Source organism: Zerene cesonia, chromosome 27, assembly GCF_012273895.1.
Source record: "Zerene cesonia ecotype Mississippi chromosome 27, Zerene_cesonia_1.1, whole genome shotgun sequence".
NCBI classification, from domain to species: domain Eukaryota; kingdom Metazoa; phylum Arthropoda; class Insecta; order Lepidoptera; family Pieridae; genus Zerene; species Zerene cesonia.
Genome location: NC_052128.1, coordinates 1,365,168 through 1,378,223, shown reverse-complemented (window position 1 = coordinate 1,378,223; position 13,056 = coordinate 1,365,168). Strand labels below are relative to the sequence as shown.

General features: G+C 33.8%; 1 protein-coding gene across 1 annotated transcript; it reads right to left on the bottom strand.

Annotated features, from left to right (window-relative positions):
- Window positions 1-260: 260 nt before the first annotated feature.
- LOC119837467 (protein mesh) lies at window positions 261-12,942 on the bottom strand. Its single transcript, XM_038363059.1, has 20 exons — window positions 12,585-12,942; window positions 9,317-9,555; window positions 8,907-9,113; window positions 8,502-8,660; window positions 8,094-8,231; window positions 7,755-7,923; window positions 7,293-7,550; window positions 6,867-7,206; window positions 6,388-6,669; window positions 5,910-6,042; window positions 5,738-5,832; window positions 5,313-5,431; window positions 4,681-4,832; window positions 4,099-4,207; window positions 3,878-4,014; window positions 3,593-3,722; window positions 3,039-3,301; window positions 2,268-2,372; window positions 2,009-2,117; window positions 261-1,894 (listed from the first exon to the last, which is right to left on the bottom strand). The coding sequence occupies exons 1-20, from the start codon at window positions 12,925-12,927 to the stop codon at window positions 939-941; spliced, it is 4,443 nt and encodes a 1,480-aa protein (XP_038218987.1). The 5' UTR covers window positions 12,928-12,942; the 3' UTR covers window positions 261-938.
- Window positions 12,943-13,056: the final 114 nt, after the last annotated feature.

The window sequence follows — 13,056 nt, the reverse complement described above, 5'->3', positions numbered from 1 at the left end:
CATCCAATGCATATCAGCACAATGACAATAGGCACCATAACAGCGCTAATTATGCCCCATGTGGCTCCCAAAGTTCTTGCAGAATACTCTTGGTTACCTGTAGAATAAGTCAATATTAATAGATTGCAAGCATTATGCAGAATGGCACTTATACGGGAAATTATATTGACAATAAAGTAAAGAATATTATGGTTATAACTTAGGAATGTAGTAAATCGGCAATAATTAAGTATATAAATTCTAGTTTGTGTCAAACAGAGTTTTATAAATTGCGCGCCTAAATATTTTTTATACAGCTTTATGATTTGGTACTTAATTAATTTTTGGTTTTAATTTAATCATGACTTAATATATTCCATATTTAGAAACATATTATTGCGAAAAACGCAATAATGTATTATCTTAAATTAGATATAAAAGTAACTCACCTCACTGGCCGTGTAACCCCATTCTCGTGTGTACTTTATGATAATAATGATAAGAAAGCAAGCAATATTTGCAGGTTGGAGGGAATTAAAAAACAAACGCATCACATGACCGAGAAAATTTCTATTCCACCGAACCTTGCTATTCCCTGCTTTCTTATTTCATAGAAATTATGTAGATACTAAATAAAACTATAGCGAAATTATTCTACCGCGTCTCGGAACAGAAATTCTCTCTCTCTGTGATTTTTATAAACATGTAAAACAATTTATTGAACACTCATTAAACATTTAAAACTTATGTAACGACATCACTGGGAAAAATCACATCACGTTTAAAATTGTAAATATATCTCAAAATTATTAAACAAATAAGTGCATAAATTAACTAATTTGTGCTGCTTATAAATAAGCCAGTCTCCAAATATTGTCATTCACCTGGCAGTGTTAACCTAATATCTATTCTATTTACTTTTATATCAGTGGGATTGTTAGTTTGATATTTATAAAATGTTACACCATAGTGGATCGACTACTAAATGTAGGCATTTCAGCCGTTGGTGGGTCAATCAGGGTTTCAACGGATTTTCCTCTTTGAGGAGGTAAAGTGAAAGTTTTGATTTCAGTAGGTGGAGCACTCTTTGGAGGTTCTGGCAAGCCAGGATTGTTATATGTATTTCTAGGACTGTTATCAGAAGTAGGACTGATGGGTGGTGAGTAAATTTCTGAATAAGTTGGAGAGTAGTGTGACGATATGGGACTGAAACGATCCTCATATTTTGGTGAATATGGGTCCTCGGAATCCTTTGTCGAGTATCCAGAGTCACTGGGAAGATTGCGTCGCCCGGTTTGACGTGGTTTCAAGAATTCTATATCTTTAGCGGGACGTGTGAGTGTAGAATCTCTATTAGATTCAGAATCAGAAGGGGAGGTTATTGAGAGTAAATCTTCTTCGGATAAATCCCAGGGTTTCTCTGGGAATTCGACCTCTGGGGCGTTAGGTAATGGCTCATTTGTTCTATAACTTTTGTCGTAACCTCGACGTTTTTTCAGAGAGGATGGTTTATCGGATTTGTCACTTTTGTTAGAATCAGTGTAGCCTATGCCAGAGGTGTCACCGTCTAAAGGTTCACCAGGAGGAGCTGGTGCTGACCGTGCTACGGTAGCCTTAATTGGGGTTTCTTCAGTGGGAGTATCAGGCAATTTAGGCTTATCAGAGTCCTGACTACGTAACGTGGATGATTTCATTGTGTCTGTGATATTCCCCATTGATGCGGATCTAAGATTAAGTCGTGATGCGGATTTCGAACGCGGAATGTCCTCGAAGCGGAAGCCCTCTTTGCCTTCTGACTTTGGCTTGTAATAGCACCAGAACCAAAACAGGCAAATGAGCAGTAACAACGGTAGAATAATTGCCACTATGATGCCCCAGGTTAAGAATAATGTTCGTTGCGAATACTCCTGGTTACCTGGTATAAAAAGTTGTGTAAGAATAAATAAACAGAAGGACCTATGAATTGATTATACTTATAATACTAATTTATTAATAATTTAATAACTTATATTTTTATAATAAGACTTACGTAAGCATTCAGTATAGCCGTAGTCAGGAAGGTTCCATCTGCCGTTGTCTTCGCAAATACGACGCTTGTCGCCAGTCAAAATAAAGTTTTGGTTGCATTCGAAGTTCACCTTAATAAAATAGAATATAAATGTTATATATAAACGGGGCCATAAAGATTGTCTTTTATTTTGTATCTGTCACATATAACACTTTTCAATGGCATTTTTAACCAAATATGTATTGTTCAAAATCAAAGTAAATGAACAATGTTTACTTACCCTTGTACCAGGAGTGAAGAAGAAATTACTCTTCCGTCCAAACCGTGGAGTTTCTAATATACCACAACTTATAACTCGCCGTGCGTTAGTCTCCTTAATGTTAGTCTAAAAACAATTTATAGATATAACATATTTCTTCAAGAAAAATAAAACATAAATAACGTTACAAGGTTGTGTAGGAATCACGACTGAGGTTACAATGTAAACAGACATCTAATTATAATAATTTACAAAAACTATGCAGCCGCAGGTGCAAAAATGCATATGCAATTTTAGTACGAGAGTTGATGATAAACTGAGTTTTCAATACGTATCTCCGTCATATAAAATACCTTGAAATAACGCCATAATTAAAAGAACAATGGACATCTTTTGATATATTCAAGGGACACACGCAATTATTTACAGTAAACATCTCAACGCAATTGCATTAATAAAGCCATAGTCGGCAAGCACCTCTTCTAATATCCAATACCTTTAAGTATTGAAAAAGTTAATTTTTTGTTAGCGATCAAAACAAAAATCTCCAATAGGACTCATTTCTCAGCAATACCGACATATCTATGTAATTATAGGTCATAAAGCAAGATGATGATTCATTCCGTTGATGGCATCACAAAAACGTCAACAGTTTAATACAATGACAAATTATTTTTCCCACGGATGGTATCGTTTAACTCCTAGGTATATATTATGTAGATATTTTGACCTAAGTCTTGTTTTCAATTACATTCTATGATATTAAATAATAACAAAGATTTGTATACTTACAATAGATGCTAAATAGTTTTTGGTAAATTCAGCCATATCCCTATTCAATGTCATACCATAATCGTAGCGACATTGATATGAATCCTGACATATTTCTACGGCTCTTGCAACGTCCTGTGATCTATTTGCTGGTAAGAAGTTTGCTGGTTCTCTTATGAAATTAGGTACAAATTGATCATCGTTGAAATATGCTGCAGTCCGACCATACTCCCTCTTGAACAATGCTACTCCAATATCCTTTTGCTCTCGATCAGAAAGTTGCCCTGAGGAAAAAATAAAAAGATTTGAAATTGAATTTCAAGCTGTGATTTTTTTTATCCACGTACCCTTCGCTTATTTAGTGGTTGTGTATAACACTACCACGTTTACAACACATATGGTATTTATTCACCACCATGTATTTAAAAGGTGTGCTATCGCAATCCAAAGATACTACTTCAAATGAATAGATTACAGCTTTGTCTAATAACTTTTTCTATTATTCGATGATTCTTGAATCGCAAATATCTACATACACAATACACAAAGACCATGTAGATTAGCCTAGGACTTACAATGCTGAGCAAACTCTCGATGCGCGCTCTGGAAATTGTTTAAGTCAACCGTGGCTAAAGTTCCGTCAGGTCGTACGAAGTCGTCGTTTACATCAAGAGACCAATTGCCAAATAGACCTCGCGTTTGATTCTGCAAGAATTAGTATGGTTTAGTATTTTGACCACTATTATAATACCTTGAGTAAAGTTCAAATAATTTTAATGTGTTGGGTTTGCAATCCACGCTACAAGTATGAAGGGTTCTCCTGAATTTCATAGTATTCCTACGTGATATGTGAGACTCACCATAAAGTTCCAAGGAAGATATACTCTAGCTGACATAAATCCTTTGTTTTCCACGACTTCTACTCCAGCACCAGAAGAGAACATAATGACAATTTCAGATTGGTTGAGAATGTACATCGGCTGGTAGACAGTTACTCCTAAAATAAAAATATTCATGTTACATTCATCTTAAGTATAGCGAGTTATTTTATTAGAAAAGTAAAATATTAAATAAAATTTACCCGGGAAGTATTGCACCCTAAGAGCAGGTCGATCGAAGAAAATCCTTTTTCCATCAGCAAACACGTCCAATCTGTATCTCCATTGCGAATGTTGAGGCCGTAAGCGCACCTGATAAATATGGAAATATTTTTATTATAAAACAATATTTACAATAGACGTAAGTATACCACTAGTAACTGCTAGTTACTCTATTGAATTTATTCTGGTACTAGCGGGCTGCCCTTTGGTATATATATAGAAGAAATAAAGAAAGAAAATTTATTTGATGGACATGACACAATACATTGATTGGTCCAGTGGTTTGTGTGAAACCATTACAAACACGCATGCAACCCAAAATTTACTCTTTATCATTAGTATTAAATATTTTTATACTTATTTGTATAATGATACGATAATAAAAATATTCAAGAAGTCGATGCAGACGGCATAATCCAATTCGATCAATAAGGATGTCGGTCGTAACTTTAGTCAATTAAATCTAATGAATCTGTTCGAATGAAGCTTTAAAACATTCAATTTAATAAAGGTTCAAGGATATGGTAAGCTGTTAAAAGAATTTTATGAGAGAAGTCAATTACCTCGATCGGGACTGAATTATTCGACGCTGATACAACAGACGTAAGATGTGTAGCATTCACAGGGCCGTATATATTTCTTGCCACTTGTTCGAATCGACCTTGCACATCTAATTTCAGTTGAGGATGATCAACCCTCACCAGCACGTATTCCCCTGTGAAGAAAAATAATGTAAGTATTTGTTAATGCTAAGAGTTTTGTAAATTTAACTTCAGTATAGGACATGTACATATGTTATGTATGTTTAAAGAGTAAAATAAAATACAGGTAATCATAAAGATCTGTGAAAATGTTTTGTTTCTTTTTCTTATGAAAATATAATTAATTGAGACAGTATAGAAAAAAAATCTCATTTATAAATGACTACCTGCGCCCCGCTGTTTCACCCGCTAAATCCGTATCCCGTAAGAATATCGGAATAAAAAGTTGTCTATATGATATTTCAGTTGTTCAGCTATCTACGTACCAAATTTCATTGCAATCGGTTCAGTAGTTTTTGCGTGAAAGAGTAACAAACACACACACATCCTTACAAACTTTCGCATTTATAATATTAGTAGGTTGGATTTGAATGCTATAAAACCAAACACTTAAATATAATTAACATATAGAATTATTTGTGGTTTCATATTACCTTTTCCATTGAACGTGTATTGCAGATCATCGAAAGTAACAATGTGCGGATCTCCGAATATACCAGCAACTCCTGGTGACTGGTACGCAACGCAGTCCTGAGAGGGACGACGTTCGAATCTGCAAATTATATATTTATTTGAATTTCTTAAATAATAAAAATTAGAATTTAAAATGAACCTTAAATTTATGACGGTTATTGCCATATTTAACCACTTTAAAATAAAATAATATCATGCAAGGTTACAATTTCATCGTATGATTTAGAAAATACTTCGTTAGATATTAAGTAGTAATGTTGATCGATGACGTTCCTATTAATCTTCAAAAATGTCTTTTAATTATAAGAAAAATCTTCTTCAGTGCACTTTTAGGTTAGAGCAGTCTCTATTGAACCTAATTTTCTTCTTAAATAATAATAAATACCTGAAAGTTTCACAGCCAACCGCTTGTTCCTCCTGCCACATGCAGCATTGATAAAACGGTATCATATCGTGGAACCAATGAGATAAAGAAGGCACCTATAAAAATGCTTTGAATTAATACATTGTTTAACTAAATAGATGTTTAATACAATAAGAATTCAATTGCTAAATACCTTGTTGGCTTCGTTGTAAGGAGTGAAGCCAAAGTCGTGCGACCTCTGAGGTCGAGAACCCCACATTTGATCATAAGACAACATTAGGAAACCATTCTTATCGTAGCAGCATTCTTGACCTGAACCTTCCGGGCTGAAATGTTTAAAATAATTAAATATAGGTAATATAATTTACTATTTATTTTATTGTAACATTCACCATTCATCAGATAACATATTTTAACATTTATTTTATTAGTTCAGGCAAAAAACAGCTTTTTTATCCATTCGTTTGAACTCATTATTACATTTGCTCTTTATATTACTTTACGTGGTACCCGGAAAAAAAGTGCCCTATGTGCTAATCACCAGAATATCAAATCTATCTCTATACCAAATTATATAAAGATATGATAAACTGATTCCGCGTGAAAGAGTATCAAACATCCATTCATACTTATAAACTTTTGCTTTTATAAAATTAGTTTATTTAGGTTACCTTGGCGAAGCACTTCTAACACAATGGATTGCGCCCCAGTGATATCTGCAAGTCGGATTGGTGTCCTTGTCACAATCGGGGTCTGGTAAGAATCTTCCCTTATCCAAAAGTGCATGTTCCAAAGTACATGGACACACCCAAACTTGAGCAGCGAAGTTCTTCAAGAAACGATCGGTTCGCAACCAGTTGTTACACATGGATTGTGCCCATCGTTGGCCGTGGATCCTCTCCCATTGTGGAGCGAAATACCAACCAAGTGGAATCGGTCTACTCCAAAGCACCCTGAAATTAAGCGTTCACGAAACTATATACTATAAGTGTTATGTTATGTAAATACATCAATATTCTGCTATTTAAAAATTTCAATGAATCCTTGAAATATTTAAAGAATTTTCCTTAAACCTTATATTTAATACGAATGTAGCGTGGACATAAATTTTTACAAGCATCGTTGAGTCAATTATTTCAACTTTACTTACGGTGATATAGAAACCCCTTTGAACACCTCAGGTGTCGTTAAATTAATCTGAAGGAAACCGAACTGCATATCATTGTGCATAATGTTATCTCTGTTACGGAAGTTCTGTGGGTTAATCACATATTCCCCTGTGTTGGAAACACCAGCTTCAATCATGTCTATGAACTCGAGTTGTGGTCTGATAGTAACCTCCTTGTAGCCCCACAAGCTTATCTGTAGTTGTACATTCAGATTTGAAGTTAAATTGAACCGGTCCCATTTAATTCTTATTTCTGGAGGATATCGTTCGTGGATCGCATTGTCAGGGAAGAAAATTTTCTCACTGGCTGTTGCAGGTGTTTCTAAAAGTAATATTGTAAATTTATGTTATATGATTTAGTTTCTATGTAATGAATATGCTCGCATGTGTCTTCTGGTTAACACTTACCAACAAAGAATTTTCCCTTCCACTTATACGGTTCGTTATTGATAGCCACTTCAAATCTGGCGTATCCATTATGATAAAACCGTGGTTGCACACATATAGCTCTGTTCACATCTACCACAGCACCCACAACTGCTTCGGTATCAAATCTGCACGTTATTCTATCATCAGGATTAAAGCAAGGACCCGTTATGTTAACAATTGTTCCCCCAAGCATGTTGCCAGATTCAGGAGCAAACATTAGCGGCAAATTTGCGCCGTCTATAAAGAAATCACATGAACTTGTTAGATTCAGTTTTTAAACTCATACTAAAACATTTTCAACATTTTTACTTAATTAGACTTCTTATAGTAGCACTTTTGAATAGTCATAATACAGTTTTGACATTTGCCCCCGTTTGTTAATATACATTAAATAAAAAATTTTAAATACGTTTTTTTAAATATTTCATATAAAGTACTAACCTATATCTTTATTACACGTTCCCATGAGAATGTTTTCATCGATTCGGAATATGTGTCGTCCTGGGAAACCGTTAGCCCAGCCTCGTCCAGTTAAATCTCTTAGAACAGAAGCTTGAGAGTAGGGCTTATATTCGTAACTTCTCGTTGCGTTACCAGCGTTAAAACCAATCTGAAATATTATCATATGAATAATTAGCTTTTTTTCTTATAGCGTTTCATTAATCCTATGAAAACCAATTTTTAAATGGCGCAAGTGAATAAAATTTCCCATGCATAATATAATAAAACCGTGTACGAAGACGCGGACACAACTAGTCAGATTTATAAACGTGTACTTACGTAAGCCGGCACACCTCCTTCTCCAGTCGTAGTATCACCACCAGCTTCAGTATGAGAACTCCAGTTTATTTCAAGATAATTGAATATAGCATAAGTAAACACTTCATCAGTGGCTAAAACCATTTGGAAAGTGTTTGTCTAAAAAAGTACAAGACACTGATTACACATTTGGAAAAGAAGTAAAAGAAAATTTTGTTTATAAAGTTCTAAGTTATCTATTGAACTAGTAATAATAGATTCTTCTACCTATAAACGTTCATACAATATCGTAAAAATTAATACAGATTTACAAAGAAATAGATTCGCCTACTGTAGGCGTTTATAGAACCGTATTTAATATAAAATATCGTCATATGACATCACTGTTTTAAGACTTAATTACAGAGACAAATATTATAAATAACTTACCACAAACAGTGAATTATCTATACCTCCAGCGAAAGACATGTTCTTCCATGTGATTGTAATAGCGTGTTTAGGGAAGAATGTATCCGAACCTATAACTCCTTCACGGATATCCCATGTTATACGCTCTCGCATCTCAACTCCAAGTTGATCTGTCCTGGTCTTAAAGGAAAATGTAGAAAAAAATTAATATGTTTTTTTTATTTATTTATTTTACAGATAACGAAACTGATTGATGAAGAACTTATGTTTAATTGTGCACGTACCCTTTAAGAGAAAATCATATTTTTACCTTTTTATAAAATTGTATGTCCAGTTGTATCATATAAATAAAATCTTGAAAATTACTCAAGCAAAAATGAGAGTTCTAAGACTTTATTAAGTTTAAATTCGGATAAAATTATATACCTGCAAGTCCCTATCCAATCTGAAGTAAACACCTGGACGTCTTTGATCTGGGTCCTCTGGCCTCTGGCTGCCAATGCGGCACTTGCTAAAGAAGATGCCGATGAAGGAGGGGTCGTTAACATTGGGCCAATCCCTCACTGGGAACGAGAGGGGGTACGTGTAGTGGTCTGGGGGATCGCTGAAGTATATGTAACCATTCATCGACAACTGAAAGAACAATTATCTTATGAGGCAAACTAAATAAATTAGGCAACTATTATCTAAACATACTCATTACAAAATAAAAGTTGGGTATCTATCTTGTCATGGATTTTAATATTCATCTTATTCCCGGATATAGTCTATTTAAAGTAGAATGTACATCAAGACTAGCATTAAAATTTGTACATGCCTAGAGTCCTAATACTTACTCTGGTATAGTTAAAACGAAATCCGAAGAAGGGCAATTGAAAGTTGAAGTTCTTGTGAATCTGTGGCGTAGACGTGTGGATATCCCGTTGGTAGTCACCAATGTTTTCACTACCCCCTTGATCGTAGAACCAATAGAAGAAATTCCCACGGATCTGCCGTAACCTCTGCTGCGTGATGACGTAGGGCTGCCCATTGTTTTGGTAGCTGGTTGACGGTAACACTCTTCCGTCGATGTGAGCTAAAATAATTTAATATTTGTTTACGTTCTGTATGTTTATCTAATTCAAGTCGAAAGTAGCAGGTACTATGTTTTAGGTAAATAAACGATAATACTTTAGGTGAAAATAGAAAAATCATCATTTAATATCCAAGAGATACTAAGTAATTCTAACAGCCACTAGCGCAAAAGTAAAAAGTATTTCATTTCTATTGTATAATATGTTCGAAACGAATACAGTACAGAGCCTGGTTTCATTTATTTATTTTATAGGTAACATAGAATTGGCCTAAAAACGTCATGCATTTATTAAGGGAAAACCCCAAATTTAATCGCATAAATCGTTACAAAATGAACCTTATGGTGTTGGTAAATAGTGACACAATCTGAGTGGATATTGTTTTAATAGTATAAGCATCCTATGGAACATACATTCCGAATCAATATCAAAGCCAGTCACCGATAAATAGATAAGTTATCGATTTCATATAAAGCTGGCTTATTTGTAGAAATAATACTTATCATTTTCCAGTATGAAATACAGTTTATTTTCAAGGTATAAGATATATTACACTTTTTAATATATAATTTATACCTATGTCTATACTAGGTTAATATTTAAATCCTTTATATGTATACATAAGTACATTTAACCTCTAAATCTATTGTTTAAAGTGAATTTTTCATGTTTGTCTATTTATCCAGTATGGACTTTTAATAAAATAATTACAGGAAAGAAGAACATTAGGAAAATGAAGGCCGCGTCCTTTATTCCAAAATTTCATAGAATCTGAATTTACGAAAAATTAAGCAATGTAACTCTCGTTAACATTTCTTTTCATGCATACAGTCGTATTTTAATTTCTTCGGCCATCATCAATAATTAATATGATATCCTATTAATTATTAATTATTAAGGACTAACTGGTGCCCGCGACTTCGTTCACGTGAACGTTGATCGTGTACAGACTGGAGGCTTTCATTTAAATTAGTTTTAGATGTAAAAATGACGTTAAAACTATGTGTTGATTTCAACATTGTTTGACTAGCATAAGAGAAAAGTGATGAAAATAAAATAAATTTTAAAATAAATGGTCGTGAACACTTTTCTGTTGGTAAGCTATCATAAGTGTATTTATAATTAAAAAATATTTTACTTAAAATAGGTCTCATGTGGTTATTAGATGGGTGGAGGTCAACCCTATACAGGCTCTTAGACTATAGGTCTATAGGTGTAGGTAGGCTTGAGTTATTTACGGCAAGACAATTTCTACAAGTATACCCCTTCATGTAAATTTAGATTTGTGTTTGCAAAACCCTAGTCTTTCCAAATATGATCTATGTTATCGTATCTATGTTAAGAGTTTAAAAAAATGGGGGCGAGATAATTGAATCTTGTCTTAACACACCACACTACTTATGTTAGTACTATTATTGTATGATATGACTCAATCTAAGAAGTATTTGTTAGTTTGAGATAAAGTAAATGACTAATACGTAAAACTAAACTATCTACCAAGGTATTTACGAAAGAGTGGAACTTGTGGTGATTGTGATCTTTATGACTAGCATTTTGAGTTGTAAACTTTAGTAGTCGAAACTCAATAGGATTTCGAAGCTCTTGGGCTTTTAATATAACTGTACAGAGAATAATAAAAGACCGTTTCCAAAAATGATATGCTATATACTTTGAAGATGCACAATTATTATGAAAATATATGTATTATAATTTAATAACACAATCTTTATTTAATTTTGAAAGATGGTTAATCTAATCAGTATATTGAAATTAAGCAAAAACACGGTCAAGAGCGAGTGTGACTGGCCACACTAAGCTGTACAGATAAGTTTAAGAGCAACTGCGTTACCTGATTTCGATTTTTTATTATTTGTTGCTAAAGCGTAACAGAACATAAAATCTTCAAAATCTTACTGTCTGACTATCACAGTACAAGAGATACCTAAAGGCAGGCAGACATACAGATAGAAGGACAGCGAAGCAGCAGTAACAGAGTCCCTACAGAAAATACATTCAATAGTTGTACTTAGCAAACTATAAATATACTAGCTGACCCGGCAAACGCTGTTTTGCCTTACTCTTATCATTTAGAGGTGTAAAAAATAGATGTTGGCCGATTCTCAGACCTACCCAATATGCTTACCAAATTTCAGAGGAATCGGTCAAGCCGTTTCGGAGGAGTATGGCAACGAAAACTGTGACACGAGAATTTTATATATATAGATATTGAATTTCACAATCATTAAATATGATGTACAAAACGAATTTTGTTTAGGTACATTTCTATAGGTTGTAAACAGCAATTATTTACAATAGCGAACTGACACGAATCAAATTAATTGCAATAATATGCGTATAAATTTACTATATTCATATAGCTTTATCGACAAGCATTGCGAATGACCCGATAATGGGCGCACCTTACTTAAAGCAATTGATATGACTCGTTCAATGTTCTTATAAAATGCTAAAAAAGAAGTGACGATATAAAATCGTAGGTTTACAGCAAACACCAAAGCTAATTAGGTGATGATAAGGGCCAAGTACTTTATCAGATAACAAATAGCTCGCATGAAATTTATAGTGTTGAAAAGAATGATTTCATCGTACGGTTAGCTCAAGGATCGTGTTTTTGGGTCAAACGAGAAAAGATTCAAGTTAATGTTGACGTTAGATATGGAACTCATCTCCTGGGAAGATAATTAATCAGTTTCGTCAATGACAATGATAAAATTTAAATAATAGAAGTCAGTTATTTGATGAAAATTGTATAACAAAAATGTAATATTGAAATGTGATTTAAATCGACTATTCGAGCTATTCGAATCGTCTAAAAGTATCCTAATTTTTCACAGTGTTCGATGTGAAAGTGTATAAATTATCAAATCTGTATGTGTAGTACTACATTTTCATAATTAGTTGTATAGCTTGAATGAGTCAACCACTCATCTTACATGATTCATTCATGATTATTTAACTAGCATACGTGATAGTGTTCACTTATATCATAGAATATTTAATATAGCCTCACCATATTCAGTATTCGTCTGAGAAGTTGTGCTCGGTATGGCCATTTGCCTCTCAATCTGGACATTTTCTAAATCAACAGCTTCTAAATTGTTAGGCACATCTCCTATTAATTCATCTTCAAGCACTTGATATTTTCCACTTTTCTCTTGTAAATTTGATTCTGGTAATATTTCTACAGGGTCTTCTTGTATGGGACTTTCCGAATTGTCCTCTACATCATTAACAGGCACTTCTTCGATAACGTCTTCACTAATAGTTCTCTCTGTTTCACTAACATTGTTTTGTCCGATTACACTAGCACTTAGAGCTAAAAAGCAAACAAAAGCTAATTTAAAGTTAGCCATCGTTTTTCACTCACAATTTTCAATCACATTATATTGGTCTTCTTTGTCGCTTATCTCATTGACAATTATTTGCAGCGACGACAGGTGGCGAGCTATTGTAGTTTGTGACTAGAGTCTTGGTACATTGTG

Coding starts and splice junctions, on each gene's coding strand:
- LOC119837467 (XM_038363059.1), bottom strand. CDS start 12,927: ATGGCTAACTTTAAATTAGCTTTTGTTTGCTTTTTAGCTCTAAGTGCT. Junction 4,833..5,312: donor ATACACGTTCAATGGAAAAG/GTAATATGAAAC, acceptor TTTTCTTCACAG/GGGAATACGTGCTGGTGAGG. Junction 2,118..2,267: donor TCTTCACTCCTGGTACAAGG/GTAAGTAAACAT, acceptor TATTTTATTAAG/GTGAACTTCGAATGCAACCA.